This window comes from Megalobrama amblycephala, linkage group LG8, assembly GCF_018812025.1.
Source record: "Megalobrama amblycephala isolate DHTTF-2021 linkage group LG8, ASM1881202v1, whole genome shotgun sequence".
Classification (NCBI taxonomy): domain Eukaryota; kingdom Metazoa; phylum Chordata; class Actinopteri; order Cypriniformes; family Xenocyprididae; genus Megalobrama; species Megalobrama amblycephala.
In genome coordinates, this window is record NC_063051.1 from 16,582,768 (window position 1) to 16,604,720 (window position 21,953).

A 21,953-nucleotide genomic window follows, 5' to 3' on the forward strand; every position below is an offset into this window, starting at 1 on the left:
GGCCCCTTCTCCCTTCATTAGTGGCCCTCAGAGGCCATTCTGAAAGCTTGTTCCGCTGAAGACCGTAAGAAGTACAGATAAACTGTGTGGTCAGGGGATAGAATAGGACGGTGTGGTGTAATGCCTTGGTCCTCTTCTTTCTGACACAGATGTCATTTTAAAATGGAAGTTAGGCATTATAAACCCTTCTGAAACTGTTCTTGAAGAAATAGTGTGTTAAAAGAATAGTAAATCTAAAAAATGCAAAATCTCAATATTTACTCAGCCTCAACTTGTTCCAAACTTCTATGATGTTCATTTTTTCTTCTTCTGTGGGCCATGAAAGAATCTCATTCAGTTTTTTCATACATCAGCAGTAATATATATATATATATATATATATATATATATATATATATATATATATATATATATATATATATATATATATATATATATATGTGTGTGTGTGTGTATATATACAATATATACTGTCTGTCAAGCTCAAAAAAGACAAAAACAACATAAAAGCAAATGAAAATGCAAATGAAAGTGGTTCATATGACTTGCGCGATATATACGTTTTCTGAAGCCGTACAATAGCTTTGTTTGAGGAAACTCAAACTCAACTCAAATATGGTACCCATTGTGCAGGTTAAAAGTCAGTGACATCAAATATCATTAGTTTTCCTGTGTCTTGTCACCAAAAGTCACCATCATGAAATGTGTAGTGGTACCGTATTACATTTGAGAGCTACAGTGTTGGGGATGATTATCATTGAATAACAACATACATTTTGAAGTCAAATATAATTAGCCATTTATAGACTGACTTTCAAAAACAGTTCTCTATTTGAGTGATCTGACATTGTCAACCAGTGGATGATGAGTTTGAAAACAATGGCATGTGAGTCATTATTTTTGCTAATCTGTTTGGCGCCACTAGTGATACAGAAATTACACGTCTTTAAGCATGGATCATTGAATCAATGACTCTAAAATGCTTTCAAGAATGTGGATTTATTCACTAATAAAACACTGCTGTGTTGTAACATGAAATATTATCTTCTTGTTTATTGAACTGTTGTGTAAAATAAATATCAAATCTGCAATTATGCTAATATTCATGAAATCATGTTCATGTGGTATTGCTTAACTATTTCATGTGATGCAAATATGAAAAACAAAAACTCATACATATCTTGAATTTTGGGGGCATTCCAAATGCATTCTTTTTTGATTTTTGCAAAGTGACTGACATACTCGATAGCGTAAGCTCGAACATCATTAAAACAACAATTACAATATTATCATATACTAAATATATCACCCCTAGTTTAAACAGTAAAAAATGAATAAGAAACTTTTGATCAACCTGTGTTATATGTTTGTGATCAGTGATTTGTGACTCACTCCACTTTATGATGGTAATTATATCACTACCAACAAATAACCTACATTACCTATTCATCTTTGTTTTTGGCTTCCTTTGCAACAAATGTGTTTTGTTAAACATACTGTTACAAAGACCATAAACTTATATTAAAAAGTCAAGTATCAACAGCCCAACTAAAGCAAACACTGATCGCCATCATGGTAACGCCAAACTTTATTATTTTCAATAAAACATCAACCTTTGTTAAGTAAGCAATAAGGTACTCAAGGCTTATTCACGATACAGCACTAGCCTCGAGTACCTTATTGCTTTTATAAAACGATTACCACACAATAAAATATTAAAGCCAAAAATATGTGTCAATGCAACTTTCATGAAGTAAACTTTTACTAAAAGCCTTCCTTCCGCCGGAAAAAAATAGTCCCTGACCATGAACAGCAACTGAAGTTACATTATTACACCATTAGATGGCGGCACAGACTCTCTTTATGAGTGTGTCAGTCAGTAGCGAAGACTTTTACATTGAGAAGACTGAATTGTTGTGAACACAAAACAAGACGCAATGGACAAATGTTTTGACTAGTGTTGTCAGTCATGGGAAAACCCCTTAAATGTTAAAAGGACAAGATAATACATTGGACATTTAAACAGATTTTTTATTATGAACATAGGACTGACCTGAAGAAAAATGCTAAATCTGAATGCAGGTAATAAACTCGTTCAATCGATCTCTTTCTCACAATACTCTTCTACATAATACAGTAAGCTTCAATGAACAATATAAATTGAGAACAAACAGTTACGTTGTTAAGAGTGGTTGCTAAGTGTGTTGTGTAGTGATGCACAGAACCGTTGGGTGAAGCGGTCATAGTCGTGTTTTTATCATGAATAAAACACAGCTATCAGAATCAAGGACAGGAACTAACCATTTTATAATTCTAAATAAGAACTTTTTTAGACAGAAACAAAATCAAAAAGTCACGTTTGACCGTGAGAGATTCTGCGAGATTTCCCGCGTTCACAGTTGGGACTCTGGTTGTTTGTGAATGGAATCCGTTAGGTGTGCTGTCTTGGTCAACTCATGACACTCCACACACTATAGGAACAAAACTGTTAAATCTATGATTTTTTGTATCGTATGTTGTGTTTCTCTTTTTTTCTGTTCTTGTCTCTCTCTCCTTCAGTAATTCTGCTTGTTATCATTAGCTGTCTTCAATAAAGGTCAATCATCATCTAATTAATCACTTAATTGTCTAATTAACTCCAACAATGCTTCAGTGTTATTTTAACACTCTCTAAGCATGGACACATATGGACACTTAACAGTGTTAATTTAAATTTCAAAATTACCTTTGCTGTAAGTACATTGTATAAAGTTTTAATCTGAACAAAAGCATGTGGCTAACACCCATGTTTGAAAATTCATCACTTATACATACACCGCAAAGGCTGAGTGGCCTCTAGACACGTGTGACAGCATTCTCCCCATGGACCAGAGCCAAGCCTGTGGCGGCAGATTGGCTGCAACATGAGAGAGGGACCAGCTCTTGAATTTAATACCATCATAATGCTGGGCTTGTTTAGTGCCGCTAGCAAGAAGGATCCAATATCGACACATGTCATTGCATCATCCATCAGCCCTGCTTCAAAAACTCCTGTCTTTTTGATGCTGCTGGTAAAGTTTCTTTCAGTAGCAAATCTGTGATCATTTTTTAACATGTGATGGTTACTGTTAAGATTTGGATTGGAGGAGTTGGTTCTGGACAGTAATAAGAGGCAGGCTGATTGCATTCTCAAAGTTTTTGAGAAATTATCTGTTTGGTGAAAGGCAAGATGCCGTATAACACTTGTGCATAGTAGAGTCCGTATGGCCTGTCCATCAGGATACCAAATACACCAAACCAATCAATGTTATAACCATGTGTTAATTTGAAAATCTAACTAGGATACTGACTTACAAAATTTCTGAGTTGAAACATCCGTAATGATTTTGCATTATTCATGAGTATCTTAATTGTATGAAAGCATGTTTCTGCTTGAATAAATGGGTAATTGTAACTTTATATCTCATAATTGTGACCTTAAATTTTGTGTAATTGTGACATTTGTGACTTTGTCTCAGAATCTCATAAACATGACTTTGCCTCCCAGTTGTGAGTTTATTTCTTATAATTGTAACTGTCTCACAATGTGAATGTACTGTATATCTCACAATTGCAACTTTGTCATAAATGACCCTTCGCCGGGAGTTTGATTGACAAGCGATCTAACCAATCAGAACGCCGCATCCGCCATTTTATCCGACAAAGCAGCCAGTAGTTAGAAGATTAACCTCGGTGGAGTTAAACTTGAAAAATGGTGTACATTGACGTCTCTACGCGTTTGAAACAACATTCATTCTCATGTTCATTCATGTTTATATGATGCTATAAGTGAACTAGTAGGAAGAGATGATCGGTTTACGAGCCTCTTGAGCTGAGGCGCTACAGCAATCTGTCACGACATATTAAAGAGCCAAAAAACGGTTTTTATTGTTTGAATTTCTTTAATAACTACACAGTTTGAAAGCTGGGACTTTGTTTAATATCATAAGTAACCTGCTCTGTCTTGTCTGTCGACGTGTTGTCAGTGTCCTCTTCGCTCCACGATGTATTTTTCACTGCATGTGGTGTGACGGCGCCACGGCGCCACAAAGCAACAGTAACTAAGGGGGGCGGGTCTTTGCGAATGGTCAATTAGATTTTGTTTCACAATATGAATATATCTCACAGTTATGATTTTTATTTCTTTTAAGTACGACTTTTTCTTACAATCTGACTTTTACATTTGACATTGTGATTTTATTTCTCACAGTCGTGATTTTGTTTCTTGCAATTATGACTTTGTTTCATATGAATTTCACAGATATCTCACAATCGACTTCATTCTTTTCTCTCTTTTTTTTTGGGGGGGGGGGGGAAGCAACTGTATTTTATGAATGTACATACAGAGGTAGCTGCACATTTTATTTGTGCTGTGGCACTGACCCCCATAAGCTTTTAAGGCAGAACAATATGCTTGTGTGTAAGTGCCATTTACTTCATGACTTTGCATCAAACGCTTTTTGTGTTGTAGCAACAAATTGCCTCCTAATTGTGCCAAAATAGTTGCAAAGATACATAATCAATAGAGTAGTGCAGCTGTTTCCAAAGGAGCCTTTAAACACAGCTGCTGTTGCTGCACCCAACGTCCCCCCTCTCTCTTCTGACTCGTCCTCCACCCATGTTTTTCATTTTCTGTTCGCTTTCAAAAGCTGTCACCTTAACAACAGGCCGTATAATAAGTCCCTGTTCCCTTATGAGCCCTGAACCCCAAAACCGCCCAGAGCCGGGTGCTGGATTGCCCTTCTTTGTACTGTGTGGAATTAAAGCTCTCCGAATGACTGTTTGAAAATGTTTTATTAAGGTTTGGGAAGCCCTTGGCTCCAGTTGGGAACAGGGGGACTATTGTCCCTGCATCTTGTAGAGGCTGCTGTTCAGCTTAGCTGTAGATTAATGTTTGCCTGTGATTTCAGTATGACCTGTAGTTCTGTTTCTTACTTCTTTGCAGATAGGATGAAGTTGACTCTACATCCACCTTTTACTCCCTCTACCCCTCGCTCTCTGTTTTTCTTGCTTTGTTTGAATCAGCTGAGGCAGCATGTTGTTGTGTTGAGAGGAAACATGTGTTTTTTGTTAGTAGGGACTGGGTGTCTGGCACCATGATATGCACTGGGGGTTAAACGAAGATGGGAGGGGTTGGAGGGGTAATGGGGACATTGAGATTGAAGACCCTGTAGGAGGATGGGAATCGAGGGAGAAACACATTGCCATTGTGACAGACAACCTTCTACTTTGTATACGATCATGCTTCCCTGTGTTAATTTACGCAAACCTACCTATAAGTACATTGAAAATCAGCATACAACACACACATCACTGCAAAAAAATCTTTTTTTCCCCTTTCTTTTCAGTAAAGCAAAAGGCAAGTTGTCACTTATTATTGCAGTGAATATTTTTCAGAATGTGTTTAAGTCATTTTCTGTATAGGCACACAATTTAAATCTTGACTGCATTTTTTTTCCCTTTTCACTTCAGGATAAAAGATACATTTCATTGAACACACACTGACCTTTAGCGGGGCATGATGTCACATGGGGCATGTGGAAACCTGCCATTACACTTTTCTGCAAAATGTAAAACAACTATGAAACATGAAACAATTTATGAAAGAGCTAAAATGTAAAAGGTACAGTAGCATACAAAAATTATGGAAACTGTTTTGGCTAACAAAACATTGTTATATAATATAATGTATACATTTATAACTTTTAAAACCACACAAAACAACTTGCTTTGGCCTGATGTTCATTAAAAATACATTTGACTCTAGGCTACAATTTAACCTTAAGGTTAAACTCTGTCTTTATTATGTTGTCCACTCTTCCTTGAATGTATGGTTAATGTGGAAATATGAAGTTTGTGACTTGCCTCTGACAACAAGCCCCAGGTTCTTGTTTCACGCATAAATCTAAAAGCATGCATCTAGAGTCGCCTTTGCATAAAATAAGAGAAGGTAATATTTGAATGTTGTATAAGAAAAAGATCTTAGTCTTTTCACTTGAATTCATTATTCACTGTAAATGTCACTAAATCATACCAGTACAAATTGTCAACAGCCATAAAGAGACTAAAAGGTGATCAACTAGTGCAATGTGTGCATATGTCTTTCGCAGCTGGAGCAGATGCTGTTGCAACAGTCAGGAGATTCAGACCAGCAGAGTGTGTATGGCGCGGAGCAGGGCTGGCTAAGAGAGGAAGGACGATCTTATAGGCTGAAGCTCCAGGCCTTTCAGGAGAGCCAACGCAGACAGGCTCAGCTGGTGCAGAAACTACAGGCCAAGGTTAGATTTGTTAGATTTGGTCTCACTCAACTCATTCAATTTTGTGGGGAGGATTCTTCTAGAGGGAAAAAAAAAGAATTTGTAATTCTGGGGAATTTACTACTGGAATATTAATTAGATGCTTTGGTATAATTGGGAATGTGGTCCATGCATCTTAAGTTGCAGAGTGAAAGTATGTGTCTGTGTGTGCAGTTGCTCCAATATAAGAAGAGATGTGGAAATCTTGAGCAGCAGGTGCTGGAGAAAACCTCAGAGTCAGAGAAGCTTAGGCTCTCGGTACGTCTCAGTGGAGAACTTTACAGGCTGCTCTTGTGACCTTTGTTATCTACTGTCAGTCATTTCCAGGTGTTGCACTGTTTTTTGGTGTGTTTGGTATAAACCTGCCTCTGTCCATGTATTTAGCTCCAGTCACACCTAGACTCCTCAGCACACCGTCTCCAGCGCTTTGAGCAGGAACACAGTCTGGATGTCCAAAGTAAACTTGCACTGCTGGAGGATGAGCAGAAACGGTGAGAATAAAAGAGATATGTGCTTTTGACAGCAAGAGGTGCAGAGTGGATTAGTCAGTGGATTAGCCAAAAAGTATGTGAGGATTTTCTGTTTGGAACAGATGGAGAATTGTACATTTTAGAAAATGAAAATGATAAACCTTATAAGGAGTTTTTCTGTTTTCTTTTTGTTATTTTTGTTTTCTTTTTACCCTGTTAAACAAATCCATCTAATCCAGATGGCAGTTGTGTTTTGGAGCATGGTACCTGGTTTCCTGCAGATCTTTAGCTGGTGCAAGCCAAGCTAAATGCTTTATGTTCCAAAAACCAGCTTGATCACCGCTTGCTAGTATGTTACTGATCCAAGACGGTCTGAAAGCTTGATGTCACACCAGCTGATGGCCAACTTAGGCCAGCTGATGACCAGCTTGGACAATTAATGAATAGCTTGGTCCAGCTAATGACCAGATTGGAACAGATAATAACCAGCTTGCACCAGCTAATAAACAGCAGGAACTAGTTCATGACCATCCTGGACAACTTATGAACAGCATGATCAGCTAATCAACAGCTTGGTCCAGGTAATAAACAGGGGTGCGTTTCCCAAAAGCAACGTTAGCCAACTAACACTGCAAGTTCCGTCGTTACTAACATAGTTCAACGATTTGATGTTTCCCGAAACCATCGTTCAAATGAACATTCGCAAGCTGCATCGTAAACTTGTGTGGTTGGAACGACAGCACTCGAGCTGTGGTTAGAAGCATGGTTTCTTGTTTTTATGGCATTATGTACAAAGTATATCTTTTATTTCGAATATATACAAATGTCATTTACATATTTTAGTTTGTCAAAAGATTTTAAGCACCATTTTTGAAGAGCATGTGCGTACGTGCTCTAGTATGTAAGAACGAGCCTATGATTGAATCTGGAAATAACGCAAAATAACTGAAAAATGAGAAGTAGTCCTCAGATGCCATGTCCATAATTTATAGCAAAAATCTAGCATTAATGTGATCTCAAACAGATTCATTTAAAGAAGAACTCCACCACCTGCGTGACATCATTCACCAACGTGGCTGAACGACGGGTTTGCGACAATACGGTTTCGGGAAACAGTCGCAACTGGCTATTTGATTTGTTCAACGATGCATCGTACTATGGTAGTGATGTACCCCAGCTTGGAACAGGTTATGACCAGCTTGCACCAGCTATTGAACAGCAGGAACTAGCTGATGACCAGCTTGGACAACCAATGAACAACGTTGACCATCTATTGATCCAGCTTAGACTAGGTAGTAACCAATTGGAACCAGCTTGGACCAGCTATTATCCAGCTTAGACCAGTTAGTTATGATCTTAGACCAGCTAATGGCCAATTTGGACCAATTTTAAACCAGCTAATGTAAAACCATGTTCCACTACAGAAGCACCACCACTTAAGTTGAATTTTCCAGCAGGGTACTGCTCTTCACCATTCTTTCACTGAGAAACAAAACATGAGCAACATTTATCAAGAAGGCAATAGAGTTAGAGAGTAGAGCTGAACTGCTCTAAATAAAACCTCCTAGCCGCCTACTTCAGTCCACACAAGCCCATTCTGGAAATGAATAGTTTTAGAAGGGGGTGTCAAAAACAAAAGTATCCAGTTTGTCAGATTTAATTATCACAACCTTGTTCACAATCTCAGCCAAACAGTTTTTACTGCACTTCATACAAAGAGCCGGCCAACCTACCGTCCCAGACGCCAGCCTTTAAAAGAACATGATTTACTGTGCCACTCACCCCTAATTGAAACAGTTATGGCAAACTCTGGGCTGCCCGGCTGCCAAGCTCTCATTCATTTTTTAAACCTTAGTGCCTCTGTCAGAGAGCGCACTGCAAATGCAGTTCATCCGATCATCTGTGGCTCTGCAGTCTTGTAACAAAATTTATTTAATTTTCTATGTCAGAGAAGTCAACTATGCCATGGCTCATGAGAATTTCAGGGCAGAAATGTTACATTGTGAATTAATGCTAAGCTGTCTGCCTTGGCGTTAAGTTTTCTCAGAGGGGCATGAACTGCAGAATTAAGCCAAAACACAGAATCATAGAGCAAATCTACTCCTTGAAAATGATTAAACACATTCCCGTAGCTTTTTTATCGTGTCTCTCTCTATTCCTCACCCCTTTGATGATCGTTCTGTTCGTCGCCTCACACCACCCTGGCGTCAATCTTTGTATGTAACTGGGTGGATTCTGCCACGAATGATGTAAATAACCCTGTAAACTATTTGACAAGCAAATCTGGTGGCAATTAGGCTGGATCTGACATGGACTTTATAAAACTGTCACGCACATTCCCCTCTAAGCGTGGCTGGCAACTCAGAATGTGACATGGGCCTTTATGAGCCTGTAAACATAGAAGCTGATAGAGGCCGTGCAATGGAGGGGGGTGAGATCATCTGCGAAGTTTAGTTTTGGCTCGTGGCTTAACAGGTGGAGGTTCTGGGATACAGTGCACTGAAGTAGATCCATATATTTCACAGGTGTTCTGGTTTGAGCCAGGTCAACGCACTGCTCCGGGAACAACTTGAACAAGCCAATGAAGCCAATCAGGCCCTGACAGAAAGCCTGCAGAAGGCACAAGAGGACGCAGAGCAGAGGGACACACGACTCAGGAGGGAACTTGAGGTGAGAAGGAGGAGGAAAAAGAGACAGAAGGAAGGAAGGAGAGATCTGTAGTGTATGTTTTTATCCAAATCCACAGTTTAAGGAAAATCTTTCCTTAATCCAACCCAATGAAACTCAACTCTGGAACTTGTGGAATTCCACCCTGGTGCCTGTTTTGTCAGTCTGGACACTGTCTTTGTTTTAAATCATTGTTGTGATTTTCTCAGCTGTTGTTTCCTGTGAAAACATTCCAGTCGATTGGAAAAAAGAGCGAGAATTCATTGCTCGGTGCAAACATCTGGTGATATGAAGGAGCTCATGTAGTTTTCAGTCACATACAGTCAAGAATAGTTTACTGTACAGTATGTGAATGCGAGTCTATGAGTGTCTGTGAATTGAAGTCCAAATCTAGCTGTGCTTGTATGTGTGCGTGCATTCATTATTTTTTTTTATATGTGTGCATTAATAATGGAGACATCTTTAACCTCACACTTTTCCCAAACCTGTCGACCATATGTCCGTGTTGCTCTCCCGCAGATGAATACCTCCCGAAACAGCCGCGAGCAAGCCCGTGTGCGATCTCTGTGGCGTCAGGCTGCCTTCCTACGGAGCTCTTTCACTCAGTTGCGGGCTTTCGCTGACAGGTGAGCGTAGCTTGCGGCCAGAACCTCTTTCCAATTCCACCGCCATTTATCCCCGCTTGGGATCAAAGCGCAGTGGGTCACCTGGGTCACCCCTCACCCATCCTGACCAGGGAAATGTGATGGTTAGATTGCCCTTCAGATTAGCCTTAAGCCATCCATCAGAGCCAAGCTTGATGAGGGCTCGGCCTGTGTAAATGCTGTGATCATTGTTGAGTAATTTGCTGTAATGTGGATTACTCAACACATGGACAGCGGAGAAAATGTTCACGACCCTTACTCAGACACGACACCGTTCAAAGAGTTTATTCCCAGATCACAATATAGTTTCGGCCATCTGGCTCTCGTCAGTTGTGAACGAAGCACATTTCCTTGGGAACGTAAGGAAATTGTTGTGTAAGGACATTTCATTGCTCCTGCTGGTTGTAATAGATGTTTTGTGCTTTATAGGAGTCTATCGGACATGCGAGCCGAGTGCGCGGTGGCTGGCCGTTGTCTTCATATGGCCTGTGTGAATTTGGAGGCTAGCACGAGCCAGCCTTGTTCCCCTGTTAGCAGCGGAGTATCAGCACTGGAGAATCAACTAAGAGACAAGCTGAGGGAGGCTATGCAGCTGCAGGCCCGCTTTGATGCGGAGAAAGTAGAGCTTAACTCCAGGTACAACATGTCTGTCTGTTTACGCACACGTCCCATTCATTTTTCGCCAATAATATACAAGTGTCATCGTGCTTGAGCAGCATGCTATAAAAAATATGTACGGTATTGGCAGCTGGGGCTAAATTATCGTATTCAAAGGATTTCGCAGTGTCATAAATTTCAGCATCTATCCCAATGCTTTGAATTGAAGTATTGATGTCCTGAACTCACATCTCCTAGATGACTCATTGTGCATTGTCCTGAGTGCTGACACACAGGGAAGGTCAGCATGGATTGCTTCATCTCTCCAACTATGTGGCATGCCAAAACCAGAGAGAAAAAGTGTCTCTTTATTTGCCGTTCAGTATCCACTACATTCTTCAGTTACTTGTATAATGTGTCAGTGGTCTATGACACTTTCTTTTGAGAGCGGATCCATGGATCTGACAGAGCAGGGATGGGGTCTTCTGATGAATGGAGTCATTGCAGCTTCTCTCTTCTACATCTTTTCATCAGTGACAGTTTTATAATGGAGAGAGCAGAGATCACTCTCCATTTTGATATATGAACTTTTAGCTGAGCTTTATTAAAGAGAGAAGAAAGGGCCATAGACAAATGAGGATCAAATAAGTGCACCATAGAGCGTTTGATCATTTTGCCTCAACCGTGTTAATGTTACACACATGCACGGTTGTTTGATATTGTGATAGTATGTGTTCGTGTTCAGAACCTCATACTTAAAGTCATTGCCTATTTCAACTTGAAGAGTACAACATCAAATAAGGGTGTGCTATTTTTCATAAAGGAATAGTACACACAAAAATGAAAATTCTATCATCATTTACACACTGCAAACCTAATGTACACTGCCCTCCAAAAGATTGGAAACGCCCTAGAAAAGTGGGGTTTTGGACAATATTGGCATTTTAATTTGTGATAATTTTGCATTGATAAGGGACAACACAAACTACGAAAACATATTTTATTATATAAACAGTTTATACATAGAAAAAGTTTCTAAAAGTTTTCTATTCATCAAAATATCCACCATTAGCAGCTTGCTGACCTAAACTGGGTTCTAATTGGTTCATTGTATTCTAAACTTAATTGGCAATCAATTGTTGAAGCTATTAAGATGAGCTGACCCAAAAATCTTTTACAAACCTGGGCCAAGTTTAAACCAGTAACCAGGCATCACAGCTGTCAAAGGGGCATGTTTGACTTTGACATGTATATATTGCCATTATTATGTAATCAAAATGAAAATTATTATTGCTGGTCTTCAGTGATAATGTCAAGTTACTGTAATGTATTTGCACCAAATAATGATAAGGATTTATGCTGATATCGTCCAAAACCACACTTTGCCAGGGGTGCTTCCAAACTTTTGGAGGGCAGTGTTTATGGCTTTCTCTCTTCTGTGGAACTCTAAAGGAGAAGTTCTTAAGATTTGTGATGGTCTTTATTTTCCACACAATTACTGATGCTTTGAAACTTCATAAAAATATTCAGAAGCATCAAAAATAACATAGATCCACATGACTCCCAAGTCTTCTGAAGCTAAATGAAAGCTTTTCAAACAAAAATGTATGTTGTTGTTCACTGATGATCTTCACTTCCAGTGAGCTAAACAATAACAACTGGAACTTTGAGAATCATATGAGTCTGATTTGTGAACTAATGCCTCAGCCCAGTTTTGTGAACCAGATCAATGGATAAATTAAAACAGTTCAATATTGAATTGGACATTGCTACTTCTCACATAAACGTGTCAAAGAGAGCTTTTATGGATGCCAAGATTTTAGTGAATGATGGCCTAATTTCAGTCTGTTCCTCACAAATCTTTCATATGGCTTTAAAAGACTTGGAACGCAGCAAACAAGTCATATGATCCACTTTTATGATACTTTAATATTGTTAAATGCAAATCCTAACATGTGCATATATCTGTGCAGAATCCTAGAATTGGGTGAAATGGTGAAGCAGCTCCGAGCACAAAACAGTGACAAGGAGAGCAATCTGGCAGCACTGCGGAGCAGCTTGGACAGGATGGTGAGCAGTGATACAGTAGAATAATGGTGTTGCTAGAATCATTATCTGGGAAGGGTAGTCTTCCTTAATGACTTGTCTGGATGCAGTTGTCTTGTCTGGTGTACGTCATGGCTGTTCAAGAAGCTGTACTTTGACCTGAATGCTTTCCTGCACAGGAAATTAATCGGTCCGAAGATAGAACCGAGAGGGATGCCTTGCGCAGCGAGATCAGCAGTCTGCAACAGATACTCCACAACATTAATCAGGTTTACTGAACATGATTATGATATTTTGGGCCAGATGTAATTATTGACATAAGCGTAAATCATGATAAATATAATGCAGAGGGGCTTCTTGAATAGGGTCAAGGATTTTGAAACCAAATGAAATCTTGTGGTAACAGCATTCATTAATGATTTCAAAAAATATTGTAATGTGATATTTAAAAAAAATATTTACTCATCTCTTGTTTTCTTTGTTAGGTGGTTTGTGGAGAGGGTTCAGAGTCATCAAGAGAGGAGCACCACTCCGTTCCAGCAGGATATGTTTCTTCTTCTCAAAGAGACAGTACTCTGATAGCAGTGCAGAGAGCCCTCTTACAGCGACAGGCACAAATTCAGGTTTGCAAACTTTCTGTACAACACCCTTAAATGACACAGGTGTTAACACTCCTAAAGATAAAGAGAATTTTTCTTTGCTCATTTTTTTTTTTCTTCTTCTTTTTTTGGAGGAATCTGACTAGCCCAACATGGCTAAACCAATGGTTTGGGTTTGTGGCAGGAATGTTTGTTTGGCCAATCAGTGGCAGAAAGGGCGAGTTTTCTGGAAACATATTTTCTTCCGCTAGTGGTACAGAAATTACACACTTTAAATACGGAACTAAATACGGTTTCATAACATTATAGGTCACTAATTGTGTCTCCCTAAAAGTTTACTCTGCTATTACAAAGAGTATGTAATTTCAGTACAAAACTAAATGACAACATCTGTCCACCCAAAGGAGCTGCGAACACTTCTAGAAGCTTCACAAGAGCAGGTTGCCACCTTGCGAGATCAGCTGCATGTTGGGGAAGATGAAACCAGAAGTCTGGAACAAAGATTACGGGAACTGCAGCAAGAGAACCAACTATTGGAGAAAGCTGAGGAGGACAGCACAAGAGATGCCCAGAGATATCGCACCTCACTGGGCATAGTAAACAGGTAGAGTCTGCTACTGATTGAACCTGGCACTTTAATAAAGGATGCCATTGTTCAATGCCAAGGTAAACTGCACAAAAGAGTTTCTAACTGGACATTTGTACCCTCTACTTTTACATCAGTATTTTTCTATAGAGCTGTTTAGTCATGACATCATTTTGTAGGCCAATTCAGAAGGCTAATTAATTAAAAGTCTGTGCTTAATGTAAAGACTTTCCTGTTATGCTGTATAATGGCTACAAAGCAGTGGTGTGCAGTGGTGTTCTGAAATGAGGAAGTAAAATCCTCATAGTTTATATATATATACAAATATTGGCACCCTTAGTAAATATGAGCAAAGGTGAAAAAAAATCTGCATTCTTTATCTTTTTGATCTTTCATTAAAAAAATTCACAAAACTCTAACCTTTCATTGAAGGAAAAGAATTGAAAATGGGAGAAAAAGCTCATTGTGAAATAAATGTTTTTCTCCAATACATGTTTGCCACAATTATTGGCATCCCTAGAAATTCTTCTGAGTAAAATATCTCTGAAGTATATTCCCATTCCCATTTACATTTTTTAGCACACCAGGGTGATTAGGAGCATGAAATTGTGCAGCCATGACTTCCTGTTCCACAGGAGTACAAATATGTGTAAACACAAAGGCCAAATCCCCTTAATCATTCATCACAATGAGAAAAAACAAATAATATAGTTCTGATGTGCAGCTAAAGATCGTTGAGCTTCACAAAATAGAAAATGGGTATAAGAAAAAAGCTAACGCATTGAAAATCCCCATTTCCATCATCAGGGAAATAATTAAGAAATTTCAATCAACTAAAGATGTTACAAATCTGCCTGGAAGAGGACGTGTGTCTAAATCGTCCTAATGCGCGGTGAGGAGGAAAGTTTGAGAGGCCAAAGACTCTCCAAGGATCACAGCTGGAGAATTGCAGAAATTAGTTGAGTCTTGAGTCTCAGAAAGCCTAAAAAAAAAGATCAAACAGCACCTACATCACCACAAGATGTTCGGGAGGATGTTCGAGAGAAAAATCCTTCTTTGCACATCCAAAAACAAACTCAGACAAGACTGGAACTTCAAATGGGACCGGCTTCTATGGTAAGATGAAACTAAAAAAATAGCTTTTTGGCAGCAAACCCACCAGATGGGTTTGGTGCACACATGGATAAAAAGTACCCCATGCCCACGGTTAAATATGCTGCTGGATCTTTAATGCTGTGAGCCTATTTTTCTGCTGGAGGTCCTGGACATCTTGTTCAGATACATGGCATCATGGAATCTATCAAATACTAACAGATAAAAAATGATCCAATGATCCAAAACAAACATCAAAACCAACACAAAAATGTGTCACTGAGCACGAAATGAAGCTTCTGCCATGGCCATCCCAGTTCCCTGACCTAAAACCTAAAGAAAATGAGTGGAGTGAACTGAAGAGAAGAAGCACCAACATGGAGCTGGGAATCTGAAGGATCTGGAGAGATTCTATATGGAATGGTCTCTGATCTCTCCTCAGGTGTTCTCCAAACTCATCAGGCATTATAGAAGAAGACTCAGAGCTGTTATCTTGGGAAAAGGACATTGCAATAATTGGGTGCCAATAATTGTGGCCAACATGAACTTCATAATGAGCTTTTCCACCCATTTTCAATTGTTTTACTTAAATGAAAGGTTAGAATTTTGTGAATTTTTTGAATGAAAGATCAAAAAGATAAACAATGCAGATTTATGTTCACAGCCGCCTTTGCTCATATTTACTAAGGGTGCCAATATTTGTGGAGGAAACTGTATATATATATATATATATATAGACATTACGTTAAAAAAGAAAAACCAAATACAATTCAATTTTATATTCATTAACTACACTATGCAATTAATGTTATTTTTATTAAGATCAAGTAGTGAAGTTAGTGTTTTTAAGCATTTTTACATTTATTCCAAAATAATAACTAAAGACAGTAACAGTTTAAACAATATATTTTATTTGTGAACTGATGTTCAGCTGTTATTTTTAATAGTCAGCTTATTTTCATTAGTCATCAAGCTTGTTAAACACTGTTTATAGACACAAAGGTGTACCTTTAATTTCTCCAAGCTGATTGCTCACAAAAAAAAAAGAAAAGAAAAACTCCACAGACATGTTTTCAGGCCATTTCAAGTCTGATTTTGATGTGACATAAAGCGGTAATAATCTAAGTGGCCGAGTTGTTTACTTACTTTTTAATTAGTCATTTTGTTCATTCAGACGATTCGCAAATGCACACAAAAACAAGATTCGGGATTTATCACACAAACCAATCGTATCCAATAATAACAATTATATAAAATAATAGCAAGATTGAGGCATTGCCTCCTCTCATGTGACATGCCCCCATTCATTTTCAATTACCCCCCATCAAACCCACCACACGCTTTAGGGGGTCTGTTAAAACTCAATGGGCTCAGGGGAGGCAAGAGAGACGTGGACTCTCGCTGTAACTTTACCTGCTGGTGTTGCTGTGGGACAGTGTTCCTTTATAAAAATGAGTGATTTATACACTTTTTAATGTCACATTTTATAATATTTGCATTGTTTTATTTTTGTAATATGGATTATTTTCTCATCCAGTTTTTTTTAATGAGGCACTGCCTCCCTTGCCTCCTCAGAGGAAATGCCCCTGCTACAGAGGTTCATGATTTATGATTCTGATTAATCAAGCATGCAAACTCACATCTTTTCGGTAGTTGTAGTCCAAATTTAGTGGAACCCATGGCTCAAACTAATGCTTTACCTCAAAGGCTTTAAATGTGGTAGGGACTCTAGGGACATGTCCCTACCAGTATCCAAAAACTACTGCATTGTCTCTACAATAATTTTGATAAAACAATTACAATATATTTATATATATATATATATATATATATATATATATATTTATATATAGCCACTGTTGTCCATCAGTGTCTTGTGGGTTTTATTTTTTTATTTAACTTTTAACCAGGAAAAGTCCCATTGAGATAAATCCTTTTTGAAAAGAATCCCTTTTAAAAGTACGTCCTGGCTCAGATTTTGTTCTCTACTTTCAAGCCCCTAAATAACTCTTGAGCATAAAAGGCTTATAAGGCTTAGCCGCACCATAAATGGGTCATACCATTGATATTACCTGAAAAGTTAAAGTAAATATGCTATAAAAACCCCACTTATTAAATAAAGTGCATTTATTGCATGGATGGAGCAAGAACATAACTTAAGTATTTAAAATGCACATGCACAGTTTAGTTGAATTATAAAGTTTATCCTCTTTAACTTAATGCTGTTAAACTGAATGTACTGTATATTTAAAGGGATAGTTCACATCAAAAATTTGATGTTTATCTGCTTACCCCCAGGGCATCCAAGATGTAGGTGACTTTGTTTCTTCAGTAGAACACAAATGATGATTTTTAACTCCAACCGTTGCCGTCTCTCAGTCATATAATGCATGTCAATGGGAATTCCATCCATAAGAGTCCAAAAAACATGCACAGACAAATCTAAATTAAACCCTGCGGCTCGTGACGACACACTGATGTCCTAAGACACGTTTGTGCGAGAAAACGAACAGTATTTATATAATTTTTTACCTCTAATACACCACTATGTCCAACTGCCTTGTGCAATCGGTGTGTGAGGTCTGAATGCACTCTGATGCCAGAAGTGATTGTTCACACTCATTGACATATACATGCAAGAGATCACTTCCGTCATCAGAGCACGTTTTCAGACCTCACCAACCGGATGTTCAGGGCAGTTGGACATAGTGGTGTATTAGAGGTAAAAAAATGATATAAATACTGTTCGGTTTCTCGCACAAACCAGTCGTTTCGTGTCTTAGGACATCAATGTGTCGTCACGAGCCGCAGGGTTTCATTTGGATTTGTCCAAATGAAATGCATGTTTTTTTTACTCTTATAGATGAAGTTCCCATTGCCATGCATTATACGACTGACAGACCACAACGGTTGGGGTTAAAAATCATCATTTGTGTTCTACTGAAGAAACAAAGTCACCTATATCTTGGATGCCCTGGGGGTAAGCAGATAAACATCAAATTTTCATTTTTGGGTGAACTATCCCTTTAACAACATGGATGTGAGTACAGAATAATGTTTTTTTCAGTTCCTGAAAACTGCTTTTACTTTATGTCCCCTCCAATATCAAAATCAAACCTACACTCTTGAACTGAACCATAACTGTTGCTTTCTTTCTCCCTTCCTAGTGAAAAAGGAGAGCTTGAAAGGCAGCTCTTAGCCCTGAAGCAGCAGCTGGAATGCGCACAATCAGAACAGGAAGGTTTGCAAAGCTCCTCTCTGGATGTTCAGAGGCAGAGAGACCTCCTCAGGCAGCAGAGGGAGGACCTGGAGAGGCAGCTGGCTCGAGAACGCTCTGAATCTGAGAGGGGGTACAGCATTGCGAAACCTTAAACCCCTTGACTTCCTTCTTGGCCCTTGTTTATTTCCCTGTCCTATTGTTTACCGTCAGTATCACTAGCACATGTTGTCCTTAAAGTTGCCTTGAATCAAGACAGGGTAGTATTGTTTACAAAATCCATTAAACATGAAGATGCATAATGCATTTTTTTTACTGGTTAGGTCAAAGGTAACAACCCTGATTATGTACTGTATTTGGATAAGAATGGTTTTGGATATGATCTTTTTTTCTGCTCAGATGAGGAAACATCTTTGAGGAGTGTGTTTATAGAAGGATATCTGCTTGTATATGTTTGTGTACACGAGTATGTGCATATACCTATGTGTTTACATTAATATTATGTTTTGTTTGTGTGTACAGTTTGTCATGAGACTGATTTGGTTGCTCTTTGCAATAGTATACTTGGATTTTCATTTGTTTTTAGCTGTCTTGCCTGTATCTACAGATCGAAAAGTGTGTATTTATGTCTTGACAATTTGTGTGCATTGTTTTCTACAGACGACACACTCTGGAGCAGTTGGAGATGAGACACTCAGATGTGCGTAAAGAGCTGGTCACACTAAAGGAAGCTCTGAGTCAGCTGACTTTACAGAAAGAGGTTCTGGAGGACGAAAAGAGCAGTCTCGCACAGGCTCTCTCTAGGGTACTGCTCTGCACATTCACACAAAATGCACATTCACTAACCCTCCCACTCATCCATTTACTCACCCACTCATTCACTCACCTGATCACTTATTAATTCACTCACTCACTCCATCACTCAGTCACTTTTTCATGCACTCACACATTCTTTAATTTTTCCAACATTGTCACTCACTAACATATTCTCTCAAAACACTCATTCACTCTATTATTTCATTCAATCACTCCATAACACATTCTCTTCAACCACTTATTCATTAACTCCCTTCATCACTCAGTCACTCATTTATTCACATACTGTATTTACTCAGTAATTCATTCATTCTTTCATTCACATATTCATTCATTCATTCATTCATCTTAACAACACCTGATTTAAGTCTGTATAAAACTGTTCTCACCTGCATGTTCCTACAGTGAATTACATCCAGTCATAAAACTGTTTACCCAGTTTTGCATTATTTATCCATTAAGTAAATACAGAGTTTTTTTTCCCCTGTCAAATGTCCAACGCAGTTGTTGAATTACTGGAAACTCAGTTTACTTTGACCTTGGGTGAGTTATGTAGCTCTGCTTATTTGTAGTGGTTTATATTTACCATGTAAAACTGCCTTTGTGCGATTTTTCATCACTTGCTCTGTCTAGCTTACAGTTTTTCCACACTTCCTCAGTTCTGCTGCAGGTCATTCTGGGGACAAAATGTAATGGTTGAACTCCAGTACTATTAAACAGCTCTGAAAACATATTTTACCCTGACCGCTGATTACAAAATAAATGCCGGTTACGTGAACTTGGTAGCTAATGATTGTATGTAGCCAAACTTCCCACTGATGTTTGTACTGCCTCCCTATAGGCCGAGGCCCAGAATGCTGAGCAGGAACTGGCGCTCACTAAACTACGAAGTGAAGATGCAGGGCTACAGGACTCCCTGGCCAAGATGGGAGCCCTGAGTGAGGGATTGGCTAAAGATAAAGTCGAATTGAACCGTCTTCTCCTACAGGTCAGGGTCATGGAACTGAATTGTGTGCATAGTTTTACTCTTTATGTGTGTGTGTGTGTGTGTGTGCGCACATTTTTGTGACATATCAGGACACAAATTTCTATAATGACATGGGTATGACATAGGTATTACAATGAGAGGGTGACTTATGAGGACATTACCCCATGTCCCCATTTTTCAAAAGGCTTATAAATCATACAGAATGAGTTTTTTGAGAAAGTAAAAATGTGCAGTTTCCTGTGATGAGTAGGTTTAGGTGTAGGGTTGGTGTAGGGCGATAGAAAATGTGGTTTGTACAGTATAAAAACCATTACGCCTATGGAATGTCCCAGCAATTCACATAAATAAATGTGCGTGTGTGTGTGTTTCTTTTTAGGGTCTACTATTGATAAATGTATTCTATCTTGAATAATCTCATAATTTCTTTTATAGTTAACTCATTCATTTCCTTTTCAAGGAAAGAAAATAAGATAGCTAATTACTGGGTTATTATATGCGTGCAAATAAAACACAGTAGACACATTTTCCTCCCAGTTTAATGTCTTAAAATTGAATTTACCTCGGCATAGTTAAATAACAAGAGTTCAGTACATGGAAAAGACATACAGTGAGTCTCAAACCGCATTGTTTCCTCCTTCTTATATAAGTCTCATTTGTTTAAACGACCTCCGAAGAACAGGCGAACATAACACCGACTGTTACGTAACAGTCGGGGTGTACGCCCCAATATTTGCATAATGCCAGCCCATGTTCCCAACATTATGAAAGGGATTACATAAGGGCAGCCAGTTAACGTCTGGAGCTGCACACAGCCGAATCATCAGACTAGGTAAGCAAGAACAACAGCGAAAAATGGCAGATGGAGCAATAATAACTGACATAATCCATGATAGCATGATATTTTTACTGATAATTGTAAATTGTCTTTCTAAATGTTTCGTTAGCATGTTGCTAATGTACTGTTAAATGTGGTTAAAGTTACCATCGTTTATTACTGTATTCAGGGAGACAAGAGCCGTCGCTATTTTCATTTTTTTAAACACTTGCAGTCTGTATAATGCATAAACACAACTTCATTCTTTATAAATCTCTCCAACAGTGTAGCATTAGCCGTTAGCCACGGAGGACAGCCTCAAATTCACTCAGAATAAAACTTTAACATCCAAATAAATACTTTACTCACATAATTCGAAGCATGCATTCAGCATGCATGACGAACATCTTGTAAAGATCCATTTGAGGGTTATATTAGCTGTGTGAACTTTGTAAATGCGCTGTAATATAGTCGACAGCTCATGTGGCAGGGAGCGCGCGATTTAAGGGGGCGGCGCCGAGTGTAAATCAGTGCATTGTTAATGATGCCCCAAAATAGGCAGTTAAAAAAAATAATTTAAAAAAATCTATGGGGTATTTTGAGCTGAAACTTCACAGACACATTCAGGAGACACCTTAGACTTATATTACATCTTGTGAAAAAGCATTCTTGGGCACCTTTAAAGTGCAGAAACCTATTTAAAATTAAATAAATGCTTTTATTATTCTCACATGTACGTTGCTCTGGATAAAAGCATCTGCTAAATAAGTACATTTAAATGCAACATAAAATGATTTAAAAAATAACAGATTCTGTATTTTCTAACTGAATTAAATTGCACAAAGACCCTTTCAAGGAAAGCCTAGCCTAGCCGCTTTTCCACCATTGGCTGAACAGTTCTAAGGCCCTGTTTACACTAGTGCATTTTCGTTTGAAATGCCGTTTTAAAGTGAAAATGATCCTTGTCTATACTGGTGTTTCCACTGCGTTTCAGAAACATTCTTTGTCCACACTACACAACCGAAAGCGGATGTTACATGACAGTTCATGCACACTGGACATACATGTACAAGTGTAAACAGTTGCCTCTTGCTTATGTACTG

At 38.5% G+C, this 21,953-nt stretch overlaps 1 protein-coding gene across 2 annotated transcripts in view; it reads left to right on the plus strand.

Moving 5' to 3' along the window:
* crocc2 (ciliary rootlet coiled-coil, rootletin family member 2) overlaps window positions 1–21,953 on the plus strand; it is a 61,443-nt gene that overhangs the window by 14,383 nt on the left and 25,107 nt on the right. For both annotated transcript variants that reach the window (XM_048199680.1, XM_048199681.1), the window contains 13 exons: window positions 6,129–6,296; window positions 6,489–6,572; window positions 6,699–6,805; window positions 9,310–9,454; window positions 9,971–10,077; window positions 10,525–10,731; window positions 12,666–12,762; window positions 12,918–13,007; window positions 13,224–13,361; window positions 13,742–13,941; window positions 18,183–18,365; window positions 18,893–19,037; window positions 19,890–20,036. In XM_048199680.1, coding sequence (XP_048055637.1) covers window positions 6,129–6,296; window positions 6,489–6,572; window positions 6,699–6,805; window positions 9,310–9,454; window positions 9,971–10,077; window positions 10,525–10,731; window positions 12,666–12,762; window positions 12,918–13,007; window positions 13,224–13,361; window positions 13,742–13,941; window positions 18,183–18,365; window positions 18,893–19,037; window positions 19,890–20,036 — 1,818 coding nt within the window. The remainder of the gene's footprint in view (window positions 1–6,128; window positions 6,297–6,488; window positions 6,573–6,698; window positions 6,806–9,309; window positions 9,455–9,970; window positions 10,078–10,524; window positions 10,732–12,665; window positions 12,763–12,917; window positions 13,008–13,223; window positions 13,362–13,741; window positions 13,942–18,182; window positions 18,366–18,892; window positions 19,038–19,889; window positions 20,037–21,953) is intronic.